We start from the raw sequence: 18,350 nt of genomic DNA, 5'->3' as shown, positions 1-18,350 counted from the left end.
GGGATCCTCCTCCCCTCTCTGACAGCTGCATGGATGGAGAGGACTGAGGGGATTTCCTGGTGCATGCAGGGCGACACGCGTGTCTTTCTGCCGGGTGGGTGACACACTTTCCCTTTGCCTGTCAAATGTCCTACCTAAGTGCCCTCATTAAGTTAATCAGAGGAAATAGGAGCCAAAACAAGATGTTTTTTTTAAGTCCGCTGTTATAATTAAACTCGGAGAATGTTTTCATCCAACTAGAATTATTTGCAGATAACAAACGCGCAGTTTACCTCATCAAACCTGTCGAAGGAGGCACCTTCTTGCATGAACTCAGGCAGGTGCTTCTGCCAGTTGAACTCATAGGACTTTGTCATGGTTGCTCACAATCCTGAGACACAAAAGAAAAGAGAAAGAACAGGTTAGTCTAAAAACAAAATGTGCCTGACAACTGGTAGTTCTATCTTGCCCCTTTGACTGACACAATCTGTCCAAGGTGAACCTCTCCTCTTGCTCAATTACTGCTGGAGGACAGTAAAAAGAAAAAAAAAAAAAAAACATCTTTAAGGACTTTGAAATTCCACTAAAACCAGTCCCTGCAGGTTTCACCAACTCAAATTTAAGACTTTTTAAGACCAATTTAAGCCTTGTATTTCCACAGAAAAGTATGTATAGCAAACTGCCGATACTTCTGCACTTACTATAGCAGACACAAAAAAGCTATCTAGCTAACTAGCAGTGAGCAGTGAGCTACCAATAGCATCAACTGTCCAGAGTCACATGCAATGTCTGAGTGCGACTCAAACGTTTGAAGTCCTGCAAGAAAAACAATACATATGATTATATGAGTCCTGTCAAGACAAAATTTAATACCTGAGATAAACGTATTTAATGCAAACTTACGTTTTTAAAAATAAATTTAAGACATATTAAGGCCTTAATTTTAGATAGACGAATTTAAAACACTTTAAGGATGGGCGGACACCCAGTAAAAGTCCAGACCAAGATGCACACAGTACAAACATCTGCTCAGGAGATACGGCTTTATAATGTCAATTGTTTGCTTAAGGTTAGTTTATTAACATCCAATCAGGAGTTTAGCTGCACCACGCTCAACAGCAGCAACGTTATGGCCCGACTGTTAGTACAAGGCCTACAAAGGTTATAAAGTAGCTGAGAATCGATAACACCAAGGATTGACTAGTACATCCATATTGTTTCTATGTGAATGACCCAACTGGGTTTACTTATGCAGTTAGTCTGAGAGGGGGCTTATTTGAAACCATGCATATTGAAAAACAAGAACAGCACTCATGATTCCTGCAGCAATTCATCAGGTCAATATAGAGCAATTAGGGAGCCTTTTTTCAGTCTATCAGGCACATAGATCTATTGTTGGGTAATGACAGAAGCAGGTTGAGGAAGCAACACTCTACATCTTAATCTAACTCCTGGATGGGATTTGAACATCATGGTTTATAGCTTTTTTAAAATCTTATTTTAAATGTCTGCATTTTAAAACGGCAACAAAAAAAGCATCAAAAAGCCATTTGTTTCTTGTTTTTAATACCCATTTATAACAGGAAACTCAAATGACCTGGGTCACTGTGAAAAGACACAGTGACCCTGAACACACACCATGCCCTTTTCCAAACACAAATCAAGTCAGTTTTGATTCAAAAGACCACAACTCGTGTGCTAGTTCACAGGATATTGTAATATTGTGGATGACACCACCCAAATGTGGCTTTGTCTTACATAAGCCTTAAATGTGTCAGGCAAAACTGTGAGGGAGCCATTCACATGAGGACGTGACATGCTATGTATAGTCTGAGAGCTCAGCTAATATTAAATTATTATAAGAATACTGTGAGGTTTGGTTATATTTTGATCAACTGTACACCAGTATCATTTACCAGAAAAGATACTGCACTACTGTTTATTGAACAGTCATACAGAGTGATTTCTATAATTTAACATTATGCCTTCACAATTTGTTCTAGAAGTGTAATATGTGTCCACTTGGTTGAGTGTGGATCTGTTGGACTTGTATACATGCATATAATGCAACATCGCTTTGCTAATTTAAACGAGAAATTAATGGAAACTGAGTTCAAGAAATACATAAGAGAAGGCAAAACATCAGAGATGAGAGATAAAGCTTCTGAAAATAAAGTGTTGTTCAGTTTAAGAAAATGTCTATTCAGTTGTTTCTCAATGCACAGAATGAATGAGCAAAAAAAGACAAATTTTATAAGAGAGTACTTTATTGCATCTCGTGTTTTTTTTAAATCACAGCACAACTTATGGCTAACTCTTGAAAAGATGATTTTCAGAGACAGAATATCCAAGATAGATCCTTTTCATGGACTGTTTTCTCACCATGTCATTAAGTTAGCATGCCTTTATTATGGATTATTTTAATGGCCTGTGATAAAATACATACTCATCTGGAAAAACAATTACAATCCCTGAATCAATGTTTCATTTTTGCCTGTGCATGTGCTCTGAAAGTCAGAACAGCCAACTCTCCGGGTCTTTGACATTACAAACCCTGATGGCCAGGCACTTTGGAAATTAGCCAAGGAGTTATCCAGAAGAGGTCGTCCTCAAGTGTGTCATGCACCAAATGTAGGGTGAGGCAAAATCATATACGTTTTTCAAGCTTGAGAAATCAGCTTTTTTGAAACATACTCTACTCAGGGTAGTGAGGAAAAGACAGACAGGAGATAAACAAGAAGACTGAACAAATTACAACTCTGTAATCTGCTCTATCCTATTCTTTTGAATGTCTTTTGTAAAACATTTTTCTTCCTTTCATTGTGGCTTTTACATTTTTATGGCATTTTACTTTCCGACTTCCAAAATCTGTGAAACCCTCTGAAGTCTTTCTTGGATCGTCTGGAGAAAATGTTCATGTTTGCTTGTTCCCGTAAGAAATTTTAAACGGACACAACAGCTTTGTTTTTGCTGCCCTCCAGTTTGCCTCACCTTTTTTAAGTGGTTACATGATCTGCTCAACAGCTCCAGCTGACAACTCCTATTGTAACCACGTTTCCAGTCAGTCAACAGACAGCAAGCTGTCTGTAACAGCTGACTATCAATCTATTTCGTCCTCTACCTTAGCTAAGATGATGGCAAAAACAAACATTGCTTTTTTAAGTAGACAGCAAAATTCTTAATGACCCCAAAGAAACATATTTTTCTGAATTTATGGCATTACGGAGAGATACAAATCTCTCCGCTGGAAAATGAATAGAGAGAAAACAGCTTTTTGAGAGTGGAGAGGCTGTGGCTGAAGGTAGTAGGGGGGCATCTGGTTTTGATGTGTGAACACTGATCAGACAACAACAACGAAAGTCAGAGAAAATACCTGCTGGGTGGGCTATGGCCTCCCCCACCGGCAGATGAACTGAGAATGCTGAAACGTCTGAGTGCCGTCATGATGAAAACACTGAATAAATCTGAAAGGCTGAACAACTGGACAGCGGGTAGTAAGAGCTGATCTCACACCTACATCATGGCTCCAGACATAAAAAAATAAAATAAAATAAAATCTGCATTGGAAATGTTCAATCCTCCAGTGAACTAGAATCCAAGTTTAATACGCCCACTGATTACCAACGAGTGAGACTGAACGTTAAGGCCACAAGAAACAGCCGCCGCATGAAGGGAATGGAAAGACTGGGGACAAAATGTCGCTGATCCCAAATACAGACAGAAAGCTGGTATGAATAGGCTGCATGCTGTTGAATATTACTGAATAAACAAACTTCAAATAAGTCTTAATTGAAAAATGTTATGAGTTTGATTGCCAAATTCATCAACTGCGGCATGTTTTGTTTTGTTTTTGTCCCGCAGTCCATGTTTTCTATAACCATCTGAATTTGAATCTTGTCCAACAGGCATAAGACAAAACTTTAAGCCTCTGGCTGCAATCTTGTATATTTATCTTCTAAATGTTTATCAGTATACCCCGTCCCCATTTTAAATACATAAACTTAAAAGAATCTCCATCATTTCGTCAGTTTCTTTGTGTTCTGCGAAAATCATCAGAAGTAAATTGCCGGAACCATCACTAATTCTTATCACAACAATTTATTTTTTTTTGCCCCTTGGTGGACTATATAAACAATCCCATAGAGCCCAACCCTGCTTGTTTCCCATCCACACAGTAACAACTCCAAAACCAGATGACACGACTGAAGGAGCTTTAACAGCTGCTCAGTGCTACGGAAACAAAAACAGACAAAACGCAAGAAAGTTTGAGTCATAAGACCCAAAGACAAATGCAATGAAAATACATGAAAACGTTTTTATTGTGAAATGAAATTATAGTAATATAATTACAGTAATATAAACATTATTGAAATGTTAGCTACATAATCAGTTTTTTTTTTTTTTTTAGATTTGCTTCCTTGCTTCTCTGACAACATTTTACAATACTGATGCTGAGAGATAATTCCCGTCTCTAATTCAAACTAATTGGGTTGTGCTGTCCTGTCTGCCGTTAGCCTAGATCTCACCATGCTGCATAGTATGCGTTAGGTAACATTTTACTCAGCGGGATCAAATCCGTCCAATGGCAGTGCAGCGACTGAGCCTCTGCCAGGCTAGTCTGCGCGCCGGGGCCTCCGAGCGCCTCGATGTGCGAGTGCGCACGTGAGGAGCCAAGGGAAGCTGGAAGAAGTCGCTGAGGTCCGAGCCCCCTGTCCAACCCCTGACAATGAGATAATTACGACAGATCGGAGCCCCGCGAGGACCTCGCCTAAAATTGCAGCTAGGGTAACACCCAGCGGTCCCACACCTCATAAACTAAAATTAGGTTATAGCTACATCAGTTAGTCAGTGGTGGAGGGGTTGACTGGGGACATGCTCAAATGGACACATGTGTTCAACAGAAAGAGAGCGCCAAGTGATGGGGCTATCACAATAACCAAATGTGTGTGGATATCATACAGTAAAATACAGATAAATTAGTCATTAAGCACAAACTCAGAATAAAGGAGCAAGATAAGTCTGCTGTTGTAATACACTCCAAGTCTGCTCCTTGTTTATCTTTTCTCATCTCTGTGAGTCTGAAGGAAAGTGGTTTCCATGTTTGCGGCTCACGTCGCCTTTTGCTGTGACATTAATGAGCGACTGAAAAGTATCAGCTCTAAGTTTTACAGACTGTAAATCTATTTTGGGAGTGTAGAGTATGGTGAGATTAGATGAAAGCAGATGTGTTTCAGAAGCCTCTGCACACTCACATGAGTATTTTTAGTTACACTGACTCATTAGACATCTCTTCAAGTTTGGCTTGAATGTAGGATTCAACGAGGCATTCATAGTCAATGAATTTACAAACCATGTGTGAAGTTGGACTTAAATAGATTTTGATAGAAAGTTGGGCCTAAAAATAACCTTCTCAAGAACACGTTAAATTATTTCTCATCGCTGCCAAAATTCACCTCATATGACCTATGACCTTAATACATGCTTAAGGGATTTCCTTGACTCAGTAATGCAAAATCACACATTTTATACACTGACCACAGATTTCTTTAAGGTCTTCTTTGTAAGTGAAGCTTATTTCTTGAAAAATATATTTTATCTTCAAACCTTATAGCTAGTTCCCACATGATGTCACACTTCCAACATCCGGGTTCGCTGTCGCCATCTTGATAGAATGGAAGCAGCATTACTTTACTGATTGAACGTAAGAGAACTGTGTTGGTTGGATATTGTGGGATTCAAGGACGTAAAAACAAAGGTGATAAAACAGTACAGAGAAATGTTCATTCCATCCCGGGAATGTGAGCTAATTTTTATTATTTTTGTTTTGTGGGTTTGTTTTTATTGATCTGTACAGCACTTTGAGCTGCTTTTAGTATGAAGGGTGCTTTGTAAATAAAATTGATTGATTGATACTAAGCATTGAACGTCGACGACTGTGGCTGGCTGATATCCAGAAGAGACAAAAGCCATCTAATACAGAACAGATTTGCTCTGATCACTTCATGAGAGGTAAGGATATTTCAAATGTTTTGAAAAATAAACTGAAGCTGTCAGTCAATTTTGTAGGCAAACCTGCAGGCATGGCAGACAGATCAATTTGCACAAAGTATGAAACTATGAAATGTAGATGTGTAAATATACATTTCTTCTTTCTGCAACACCTGTGCTGGAACAAAAAACAAAAATCTAGATTAAATTCAGTTGCTGTTATACTTCAGCATGTAGCCATATTTATCACCCAATGTTAATAAGCAGTAGCTGTTTAAACGTACATGTCCATTGTTTATTATGCGTCACACAAAGCCAGTAGTAGAGAAGGAGGCAGTAGATGCCACGGCACATTCTCTTGTTAAATACATAATATACGCTATTGCTGGACTCTGTACTGGTTCTCCCTAACAACAGAAAAAGCCTAAAGAATTTAAAACTTTGGTAATGTTGCTCCTTTATAATGTTGTTTACTGGCTGCCTATCAAGATGGCGCATTTGAGTTGTAATTTACTTCCAGACGGGTGGGAACTGTCTATACACACAAATACTGCTATTTGTGTGTATAGTAATGCTAACCATGCTAACAATTAAGCCAATATACCAAACATGGTTTAAAATGTTAACTCCCCCAATTATTTTCACCTTGTTTTGAATAATAGTCAAAGCACCTCTTAAACACTTAATGACAAAAAGGAAACTATTCAAAATCGTTTTATGCCACACTTCCTAAAGAACAATTGAGTGTTCACAAAAATGAGAAATCAGTCCTAAAATGACTGATCTATTGCTAAATCAAAGGTAAAGTAAAATGAGGTATTATTTATATAACATGTAATAACCCCCTTTTACTCTTGTGTTTACAAATGGGGTCCAACTGACCCCACACCCGTAAAACTTGTATCATTTGCCTCAGTATTCGCACGCACAAGGGTTAAGGATTCAGTCCTATGATACATTTTTATTTTTTCTAAAAGCATTTTTTGTGATTAAATAAAAAAGACTAATTATTAATTTTATCATTAAAACCTATTGTTACACAAGCTGCATTTTAAAGAGAGCAGTATTGAACAATATTTTGAATATTATAACAGATAGCGGGAATATTTTGGCACACTTAAAATGGAGGAGTGTAAGAAAATTAGAAAAGCAATAAAAGTCTTAAAAAGAGTTAAGATAGAACAATGTGTTCTACAAAAAAAGCATTGTTTGGAAGTAAGCTGTGTTTAGCTAAAACAACCACTTGTTTTGATGGTTACAGATTAAAATTTTTAATTATAATTTCTGGCATTTAAGAAAGGCGGGCTATTCCGATTTAGTCGGAAAGTCTATAACACCACTAACCAGGACACAAAGAAAAAAGAACACAGTGCTCCATGTCCTACGAGGAAGCTGCTGCCCTGAACAAACAGCTTCAACATTCAAAATCACAAGCAGGTTATAGGGCCTTTATTCAAATCAATTACCATGAATTAGATTAAACCCTAACATCCACTTTAGGACAGAATCCATTGAGTATTCACTTGTTTTCACAAAGTTTTCTGGACACATCAACGACATTGCTTCAAGTACAATAGCATAAAATTGGAGTGTTCACACTGGATAAATGGCAGTCTTAAATTCAATGCCAGACTTAGAAGACTTGTTTTTTTTTACTACACCTGCTCCCTGAGCAAACAGCACAAATGAAGGTGAGATCATTGCAAATATCACTCGAGTATATTTTTACATCGACTTTTAAGGGATTGGATATGAGGTTGGTGTAGAGAGAACAGTGTAAATAAAGACTTCATCAGGATGGACATCCTGTCTGGTTTGTGTATGCACTGCAGAAGATATCTAATTTCACAGGCTATCACGTCTCGCAGAGCCTAACAAAACTCAATGAAGCATGCAGACCTAGGAACATTTACTCAGAGTCAGGTAGTGAAAATGCTGAAGCAAACATCATTTACTGTAAAAATGGACAGCAGGATCATCTTTAATACATAATAGCGGATCAACAGATTAACCAGCAGGATCTGATTGTACAACACTCTAACAAAACTTTTAAAACCACCTGAAGTTTTCCATAAATTTAACCAGTCAAGCAAGAAGATTAATTATCAGAAACGTAACCAAGAGGCCCAATGTGTGCAGAAAAACTGATACTACACATGTGCGGGGATTCAAGGGATTTGCAGAAAGACTTAAAAATGTATGTTCCTACAGTCTCAATTCAATACGTTTAAACATAAGGGATTCTGCAAAGACAAAGAAAGGCAAAATATCATGTTTCTAGGCGTGTAAAGCTGGCAGAAACATTCTGAAAGATTTGCAGCAAATGGAACCTCTCTAGCCCTGGAACACTTTTCAGATTCGTCTTCTTCGTTTGACCACCAACTTATGTCCAATAGCAAGTTGGATAACTTTATCTGCTGTTAAAAGACAGCCAACGTAAAATTAGCAAATTTTGGGAAAAACAAACATTTATGAAACCAAGAAACAAGAATGACTCTGTATAACTTAAACCTTGCTTCAAATTTGTGAGCAACTTATTGTGAGATGTGAACATAAATTGTTTAATTATTGAAGTCATTGACTCAACATAATTAAATTGTGCAAAAATAAATCTAAAGTAAAACCAACTTGCAGATCATTTGATTCAAATTAGAGCAACATGCTCTACATCCCAACTTTGGTTACATCCTCACTTTCATCTCACTCTGTTTCATTTCAAATAAACTCCACTGCTCAACTGCTTTTCATAAATGTTGGGCTTTATTTAACCTATCCTAATTTTCCACATGATTTGAAATTAGTTTAAATTGCTTGTAAATGGCCAAAAATCAGCACAATTGGATGATGAACATCAGTCTCCTACAGTGATACCCAGCTCAGTTGTGCAATTTGCAGTAAAAATGTAAAATTATAAATTGATGTTTGCAACACAAAATGCTCTGTCGAAAGCAGCTTTTAGTCAGATAATCTGTCTGCAAATTATTCTGAAATTTAAATTTGACGGAAAGTTTAATTCTGAGGATTTTGCTACGACATACAATATAATCGCTAAATAACTGGATTCTTCTGGCTTCGGGCTGTGTTTTCACTCGGCTACATGGACATGAAAAATATATTAGTTTCTCTGGTCAGAAGGCTAAAGTAATATCAAACAGCTGAAAGCAAAGAATGTGTTTTCTCCAAAGTCCAACGACCCTCTTCTACCATCTTCTTTCCCTTTTATAGTTGAGGATCACTGTGCTCACTCACGCTCTGCGGCCACAGGTTACATAATTAGCTTAAGCCAGAGATGGAAACTCGCAGCACCCAGACTGCAGCGCCCAGCTGTGGCCTGACACAACACATATGCACTAACAAGCATTTGGATATGAATGTCAGTGGTGGTATATGATTTTCCTGAGGCAAATATTTCTCATTACTTTCAGCTAAATTGTTTCTAGTTCACTTTCCAAAGTTAGCAATGAAGGACTGCCATCTCCAACAAAGTCGACAGGCTGTTTAACAGGTACAAATGTATTTTCCTGCAAACTGTTTAAACTTACATAGGGTTAGATGTCGGCCAAGTTTCTTGTTTTAACATTTCTGATGCTTGCAACACTTTTCAAAATGGGACAGAACCAACAAAAAGACAGGATAAGTTATGTAAAATAATAATGTTACACTTGATCAAACATCTTACAGCTTATTAAATCAAGGACTAGTTTGTAAACTTTGTGATGAAGAACTACAGATGAAAAGTTTGAACATAAAAAAAAATGCTTCTCTTAATAAAATGGCAAAGAATGTAAGCACCCTTTGAATGTTGTGCCCTGCCTGCATACAGAGGCACAAAACGTGGGTATGCAGCGTATGCAACGCATAGGGGCGCAGCACCAGAGGGGGCGCCAAAACCCCGTCTGGAGGGGCCGACGCACCAATTATGTTTTCCCATACACTTCAGGGTGCCTCACGCTCCTTCACCTCTCGCACATAACGAGGTAAATGTAGCGATTTTTACACTTCACATATCGTCGCCTCAGGAGGAGGGGGAGGGAGGGGGGCAATTTATGTTTTCGCATCCACCTGAATAATGTGTAGTTGCGCCACTCCCTGCATAGCTCAATACTTTCACTCTTTCTTGGGGACTTTCCTGTCGACCACAGCAATCAGCGGCTTCTTTGTAAACTTCCACAAATAGTGAAGCTTAATTAAATCGACTTTTAAGGAATCTGAGATTAATCTAAATCAAAACATTGCTTAAACAGTTTACTTCTGTGCAATGGCGAATAATGCTAAATAATAACAGTGTCATAAACGTCCTAACTAGGACTTAGTCCCAGTCAAAAATTTGCTCTTTCACTCAGAGGCAAATTACAGTATGAAAACATTTAACTCAAAAATTTATTGTATTGTTGAGTTGCTAACTTTTACAATCAGGATGCTTTCAGTAATATTGCAGTTCAGAACTGTCCCACCAGCTAATGGGCAGGTTTAGTTAATTTGACTTTCACTCCACTCATTATTTACCTAAAACCATCATCTCTTTCCTCAGTTTTCTTCTGACACGAAGCAGAAGGTTGTCTGATTTATTTCAGATGTGAAGTAATCTCATTACTCAATGAGACTAAAGAACTTCCCTACTGTAAACATATGAATAATAACTTATTTGTGCCAAGACACAGACACACACCTCCAAAAAGCAACAGCTTTGGTAGCACAAATGTGGAAGGAGACAGATTTAGGGATTAAATCTAGATGCAATAGGTTTCATGTCTTTGCAAATGCTAATGTTCATCCCATATAACAATGAAGCACTCTAAATCTTTATGTTGAAACATGCTCTGCCCATTTATTTCATCTTGTGAGCCAATTGTCTTGCTAACTGATATTCTTTGTTAAAAAGCAGTGAGTGCCTCAGGAAGCACGGGTAAGACAAACAACAAGCTGAAGATGATGGAGGCAGGAGAAATACACACACTATCCAACTGTAAATTAACATAAGTAACCTTATCACACACTTCAGACTGGGACATGCTGTGAATGTGGAGGAGTTCATCAACCTCGGGTTCAAGCGTGTCGAGCAAGGAGCACTAATGGAGAGCAAAGTATTTACACCGTTATGATGCCCTCCTTTCTAACAGCTTTGTTGTTCATAATATAGAAAATGGATTTTGCCTAATGAGTGATAAGCACATTGCACAAAGCCTCGTTAGTTCTGACAAAAGTAAGTCAGGAGTTACACAATTAGACAAGACCTGTTTGTGGAAGGTAGTTATTTTATTTGATTATTAATTAGGTTTACTGAACTACAGTCTATGAATTAAACATTTGTATTCAGTTTGAACTAAAACATGCCCAATATGTGTATTTGAAACATTTTTGATTGATTGAAATGACTCCTGATGTTATGAGAGTAATTCAAAACACAAAAATGACAAGGAGTGTTTATTTTAATTTTTTTGGAATTAAATTTCATGCAAAGCACAGTAAAGAACACAATAAGTTCTCCCTAAATACTAATTACTAACATTACCGCTCACCTATTGGGACTTAATTAGAGGTTGGGGCCACATATTTAGCTCCTAGTGGGATGTATAAATCCCTGTTGCTGTAATTAACCTCTATATTAGGCGACGCACAGCAGGAAAACAGGATAACCTGCCGTATATCTCCCACATCAAAAGCCAGAAATGTCTGCAAACTACTAAACCTTTAAACTCTTGCATGCCACAATGAGCAGCAAGTCTTGCATTGGTGCTATTATGAAAAGTAATTTCATCTGAAAATGTTGTTATTGCTTTTAGCACAATGCAATAGAGAGCAGCAAAGATGTACCATTACATCTTTCCATCTAGCACGCTGGCTTATATCGCTATATTGGTCAGCCATCTTATATATCGGCTGATCTAGAGCTGTTAGCAACAGAGAATCACAGTGGAGGTATAATCCTCCCCATCTTTTCTGTCGGATGTGTTGTCATGATTTCATTTGCATCTTCTAATATAACAGATTAGTCATGGAACGGTGACAAACAGTGATGACGTGTTTGTTCAGAGACCCAACTAGTTACGAGGAGAAATAATAGTAAAACAATTTTTTATGAACTTTTATATGGTCATCTATCCTGTGGTAGCAGTGGTTGAAGCTGCCTTTAGTTACACATTGTAATTTCTCGGATTACTCTGATGTGCACAAGAGGGAGAAGTGGACCTGTGTCACCACAATATGATGAAGGCAGGCAGTGATCAAGCAAGTCTGATTTTTCGCCACTTAGTCCATGTTTCACTCATGACATCTTAAATACAACATTGTCTCGTTATCAAAACGTTATAAGGACGCGATATGCTACATTACTAAAACACTATGCGTTTGTCTACAGTTTAGTTGCTTCACGTTAATGCTCCAAATGCTGGTTGGAAGAGAAGTTAAAATTATCAGACAATCAGATCTCTTCTTTATTTGGATCAGATGCAGAGATAAAAACGATGCTGCTAGAGCCAATAAACAAGCAGGACAAAAGCTTAAACAAAACAGCTATTAATCTGTTTTTCAAAGTGATTTGTGGACATCAGCAGATGCTTTCTACTAACATATAAAAAGTTAAACCAAAGGAAAGAAAACGCTTGAGAAACATTATGTTCACAAACAACACCGGTGGTTCCTCACTGCTGTGGCTGCCAACTCACCGCTTGAGGCATTTTGTCAAAGTTGTGGCATACACTGTGTTGTGTCCTCTTCCTCGGTCTTCTTTAAATCTAAAATCCTAATTTCTAAATAATAAATCTGAGACAAAGTGCTTCCAACAGAGAAACTGTTTTTACCGTGTAGATTATCTTTGTAGCAAAAGATGCCTAAAAAGGTCTTGGTTTCAGAACATTACAAATTAAAAATTACTTGAGAAACAATAAACCACCCATGATCGTGATTTATTTATGCTCATACCTTAAATATTTTTACGATCTCCAGCTATGATTTTAGCTGAACTTCAATGGTAACGTTTGCTGCTTGCGGAAAGTGGGGACACAAGCACTAAAGCTTTTCCTAATTTTGGAATAAATGTGGCTTGAGATGATGACGGAAAATGCGGAATAAGCTGGGAAACACGAGTTAATTTTTGGACGAAGTTAGGTAACTGGCATTTAGGAAGAGATGCTTGCAGAGTGAAAATAAATTATTTCAAAATGACTAAGTTACATCATGGGGTCAGAGATGCACTGCTCCGTGCACCACTGTGCTGTGACAGGATTAAGAGGTTAGGGTTCATTTTACCGGGACACACATGCACCACACAAGGCTGGTTGAGGTAAGGTATACCCAAATATGGTAAAAAAAAAAATACTAGGATACATATACACACACAGTAGGCTACAGAAGGTTCAGAAATCTATCTACAAATTATATAGGGTAAACTAAGATATGCTTAAGTTTCTGCAAATAAGTATTAAAGAGAGCTAGACAGAATACCTTAACATGAAAAAAATCATTCAAAGCAAATGAAAATTAAGAGATGGACCTCAGAGTGATAATATGGGACATTTCTAATTTAGATTTAGTTTTCTAATCAGGATATCTATCCATAAAGGGGTTCCACCAGCAGATAATTTAACCAAAACAAAAATATGTGCAAAATAAAAAACTAAAAAAAAAACAAAACAGAAGGTTGAACCAGACAGTAGGAGGACAGACAAAGAGAGAGTGGGGGCTGCTGAAAATTAAGAGAGTTTGCTCATTGCCCAAATAAGTACCTATCAACAGAAAATCTGTGCCCCGCTGAGTTGTGGATAAGCAGCCAGAAGAAAGAAGCTGTGGAAATAGAACATGTCCATATAGAGGGAAGCCAAGGAGAGAGGAAAAGAGAAGGCCAAGGGGTTAAATGCTTCCCCAGAATGTGAGCTTTCCACTAGCATGAACCCAGTGAAGAGCGTCCCCTCCAGTCCCAGATGACTTACACCCTGAGGGTCCGCTGTGAGTATGACTGAGCACAGGCAGCTGAAAAACTGCCCAAAAATAATACAGTTTTCCATGATCCAACTGCCATGTTTACAAGTGATCTAAGCACTAACGACAGCAGACATGGGAGTTTTATGAACCCTAATACAGAATTAGTTTTTTTTTTTGTTTTTTTTTTTCGTCAGAAGTAGTGACTTTTTAAGTACTGGTCAAACACTGAAAGGCAAGAGGGGAAAGGAGGGAAACCTGTCTTGACAAACAAAACACCCCACAGATGTTGCGCTCCTCTTCGATGCCCCTGGTCTCCATAGCAACCCTGCCGACCAGTAATAGCCTCCAGCCCGACCGACTGCAGTGGCGTCACGAAGACGCGCACTCACATTAATCCTCTGAATGGGATCCCAGTGTGTATTTATAGCGACACAGGGACTCGCGAGGACCCGCAGGGGACCCACCCAGTCCCACCACCCTCCCTGAGGCATTACCAGAGAACATCCATGTCTAAAAAACGGACTCTGAACTCCTGTCATTAAACAGCTTGGACCAAAGAGACAGACACACACAGACACACAAACAGAAACACACCCTTAAAAACAGATCTACCAACTCCCATGGTTCAAGTAAACAAGCTCTGTAATTGGCAATAACAGATAGCGGGAATTAAATATTAAAGCTGGCTTGTGTTTTGTCCAGTACGTGCAAAGAACACCGATCGAAAGGGCTTAAGAAACCTCTACTCTAATCCAAGGCTCTAGCTCGTTTTTCCAAGTCAACATTTCATGCTTTCCCTATCTTACATTTCCAGTATTCTCAGGCAATTTTTAGCCAACGTTAATGTAATAAGCAGAAAAGCTAACAATGAATTCATGGCAGATTTTCTTTTTTAGCTAGTTATTTTGGTCACTAGACTTTAAATGTGGACCCTTCAAAAAACATTAACAATGATGAATGGATGGATGGCTCAGGAAACAATATATCATCACTGCAATATCAGTGTGTACAATATCGATATCGCAAATGAATGTTTGGAGAGCAGTAATTTTTGTAATATATTCTAAATGTAATAAGCACACAATTTTCTCATGCAAATGTAATATTTAGCCAGTTGGACAGTCCCAAATGATATTGCCCTAAATCAGTGGTTCTTAACCTGGGTTCGATCAAACCCCAGGGGTTCGATGAGTTGGTCTCAGGAGTTCGGCGGAGCCTCTGCCGCGGAGGTAAAGACATACTTGTGTAAAGTCGTGATGACGCCCCGCTTTGCCATCACTTGCTGCAGAGGATCACGTTACATTGCTTAGCAATGATTGGCTAAGCTCACCGTTTTTACCAAATTCTGTAGCTTTCGGTGTACTTCTAAATCTGCTCCTTAGTCGCATCTTTTCGGTGTTGGTACTGCCTCTAGTGGCGTGGGGGTGGTAACACAACTAATATAATTACATTACTAAATCAGAATACCGCAAAGTCTTTATTATTTATTATAAATTTTTCATTATCTTAAGAATGTAGAGCTAATTAAATTACCTAAAGACCTTAAAGTGATTCCAGTTTGTCTCGATGGCCAACCTGTTGAAACTGTGGCAAATTTTAAATTCCTTGGGTCGTTCCGGACAGTCAGCTCAACTTTGCTGAAAACACTAACTATATTTTGAAGAACTGTTCTCAGAGACTCTACCTTTTAAGAAGACTTAGTGATCTTGGGGTGACCCAACTAGACTCTAGTTGGGGCACCCCTATGTCTTGAATTTGGGGGGGAGGGGAATCATATTTTATTTATCACTACAGAAGGGTTCAGTGAATGCACATATGAAACTGGTGGGTTCGGTACCTCAAAAAAGGTTAAGAACCACTGCCCTAAATGCTAAAGGTCACAGAGTGACTAAGGCACAAAACATGAAAATAGGCTTATATTGATTAATTAATCACAATTTTTAATATTATCACCATAACGCTCTAAAATCACACAGTCCTAAATAAGCTATATACCTTATTTTCAAAACTTTTTCAGATAAGGACAGCTCCTTTTGACCTATAATCCATCAGAAATACCAAACAATCAGTTACTTCCTTAAATCCATAAAATCTGTTTTATTATAAGACATGTTGCATTACGTTCCAACCACAGACCTCCATATACCTTCTCCACCGTCGTTTGCTATAATAACCACTTTATATCACGGCCTTTCATGGACATTAGCAAGAAATTCTGCTCCATTTTGTAAAGGTGAGAGCAATTTGCAGTTCAAGCCAGGCAGTGAGATGATGATTACGTAAAAGACTGAAATACACTGAGAGCATCTGCGATGGAAGCAGGAGGTGAATCCAAGAGTACTTACCAGGTGACAGACAGTGGGACAGAACACTGAGGGGAGGGGAAACACTGGAAGAGAGCACCGGTCCACTCTAAAGAAAAGAGAGAGAAAAAAGGAACGCGTCAAGTCATTTGCAAGAATCTGATGTGCTAACTTCTTTATTAAGCTTCACTTTATACACTTACAAGAATATTACAAACAGTTGCTACGCCCTCAGGGGAGAGACTCTTACACACAAGCACACTCGCAGCATTGTAATCACTGGCTCAGAGAGATTCTCCTCATCCTATTTGGCCAGAGCAGATTTTTTTATTATTCTTCTGGCCTCTCCTAAATAAACCTTTAATAGGAGGCTGGTTTCCTTAAGAAAGGCAGTCTTCATCAAACCGAGAGCTGGAAATGAGCTGGCAAATTACACAAACCGCGTCCGCCTCCGCATCTGGCCTGCTGTAACTTCTGAGCGACAGGTACGCGAAGCGAGAAATACAGAGTCTGTTAAGAGCTTAATAAGCAAAGGCGAAGGCAAAGTGGGGGGCATAAGGAGGGGAAGAGACACAATGTGGTTAGGCAAAGAGTGGAACAGTACAAATGGAAAAAAAAAAAAAGAACGACACAATCTTCTTCTTAGCAGGACAAGGATTTTCTCAATATTTCCGTTAATTTGCAGAGATCTGGATTTGGCTCTCCTGAACTCATCGTCACTGTTCTGCCTGGGTTTACAAAAAGCAGGACCGGAACAAGTCAGTTATGGTTTTGTTATACAATTGCTTTGCAAGATAAACTTACTGTAATTTTTTTGTCTTGAAATAACCTTCCTTATTATCATTAAAAGTGAGAAAACAGTTCTGTGCCTCATTATTATTTGATCAAATCAAAGTAGTTTTTATTTGAACACTGCCAAATTACATAAATGTGACAAGATGCTCAATATCATTTAATTTTAAGAAGTACTAACTGAATTTGTTTATATTTTAACTGTTTAATGGGTAATTTTAACAATACATTTTGCCACAACTGGCCCTTTGAGTGCATTTATGACCTGGAAGAAAAATGACAAAGCATTTTCCAGCGGACTGCTGAGAGAAGTACTTTATAATGACCAGATTCATTCAAAAGCTGCACGATATATTTTATGTAAATAATGTCATTAATAACTGCTACTTTTTTAACATGCTTTCAGATGAAAAAAACATGTTTAGGCCAATTGACAGGGTTGGGAACCACTACGAAACGTATAACTTAAATCGTACACTGTACAGCAACCTGAACTGAAACTGTTAACACAAGTTAACAGCAGATGGTAAAAAATGGTAAAGCTTAATAAGACTGGTTTGTTTTTTCTGGTATAAACACATCTTTTAAGCATAATGCATAAATTTGTCACAGGGTTGAGACTGGGATCGTTTCAGAAACTTAATCTCTTTCCTAATGTATGTTTGGGAACACTGTTATGTAGGTGCCAACTACCATGATGACAAACTTGTCAATTGAGAAGCATGTGCATTTGAGTGTGAATTTAGGAGAATGAAAAATATTTTATGGAAAATAAACTGCAACTGAAAGCATTTATTTTGCAGCAACACCCATTAATACCGACATAAGGTTACTCCCACCTCTGCACACATAACACCATGAAAAACAAATCCTGCACTGTCATTAGGATCCATCATTGTAACAACAAAACTGTGATATTTTCTACTGCAAACACTGCGAAACCTAAACAACTTGGACTTGTTCTGGATGCTGAATGTAATTTAGGAAAACAGACCTATAAAAAGCAGGTTTCTTTTGTGAAGAAAACAAAGCTAAAAATGAAGCTGATTTTTATCATGTTCGCCTGCTCCTACTGCCCCTCCATTTCCTTTTTGTCTGGACCTGTCTCTCCCACAGCTCATGCAGATCAAGTATTCCACATGTCAAGTGGTCCCCACTAGATGAGAACTGTTCACAGGCCTCTCCAGCCAGAGCAGAGCATGGCTGGGTGTACTACTCTGCGCCAAAAAAGGTAAGCCAAGTCTTGTGTACACGTAAACATAGAAAAATATACTCAAATAGTGATACAAATGCTATTCTGTTGCTCTGAAGGGACCAAACCGGAGTGAGGAGGGGACCACTACCTCACCAAAAATACATCTGGTGGGT

General features: G+C 38.3%; 1 protein-coding gene across 2 annotated transcripts in view; it reads right to left on the bottom strand.

The window, feature by feature from the left end:
* The window catches only part of plcb4b (phospholipase C, beta 4b), a 65,678-nt gene that overhangs the window by 26,464 nt on the left and 20,864 nt on the right, over positions 1-18,350 (bottom strand). The window contains exons 3-4 of one of the 2 annotated variants that reach the window (XM_015002860.2): positions 16,233-16,299; positions 273-370 (exon numbers count right to left, since the gene is read on the bottom strand). In XM_015002860.2, the coding sequence (XP_014858346.1) occupies positions 273-356 (84 nt within the window). In that variant the 5' untranslated portion in view covers positions 357-370; positions 16,233-16,299. Of the gene's footprint in view, positions 1-272; positions 727-16,232; positions 16,300-18,350 lie in introns of those variants that run through there. The other variant, XM_088001894.1, reaches the window with a different exon arrangement.

This window comes from Poecilia mexicana, unplaced genomic scaffold (genome assembly GCF_051168715.1).
Source record: "Poecilia mexicana isolate PSO_F unplaced genomic scaffold, ASM5116871v1 scaffold_21, whole genome shotgun sequence".
Classification (NCBI taxonomy): domain Eukaryota; kingdom Metazoa; phylum Chordata; class Actinopteri; order Cyprinodontiformes; family Poeciliidae; genus Poecilia; species Poecilia mexicana.
Note: the sequence above shows the minus strand (reverse complement) of the source record. Positions and strands in the feature narration are given on the sequence as shown.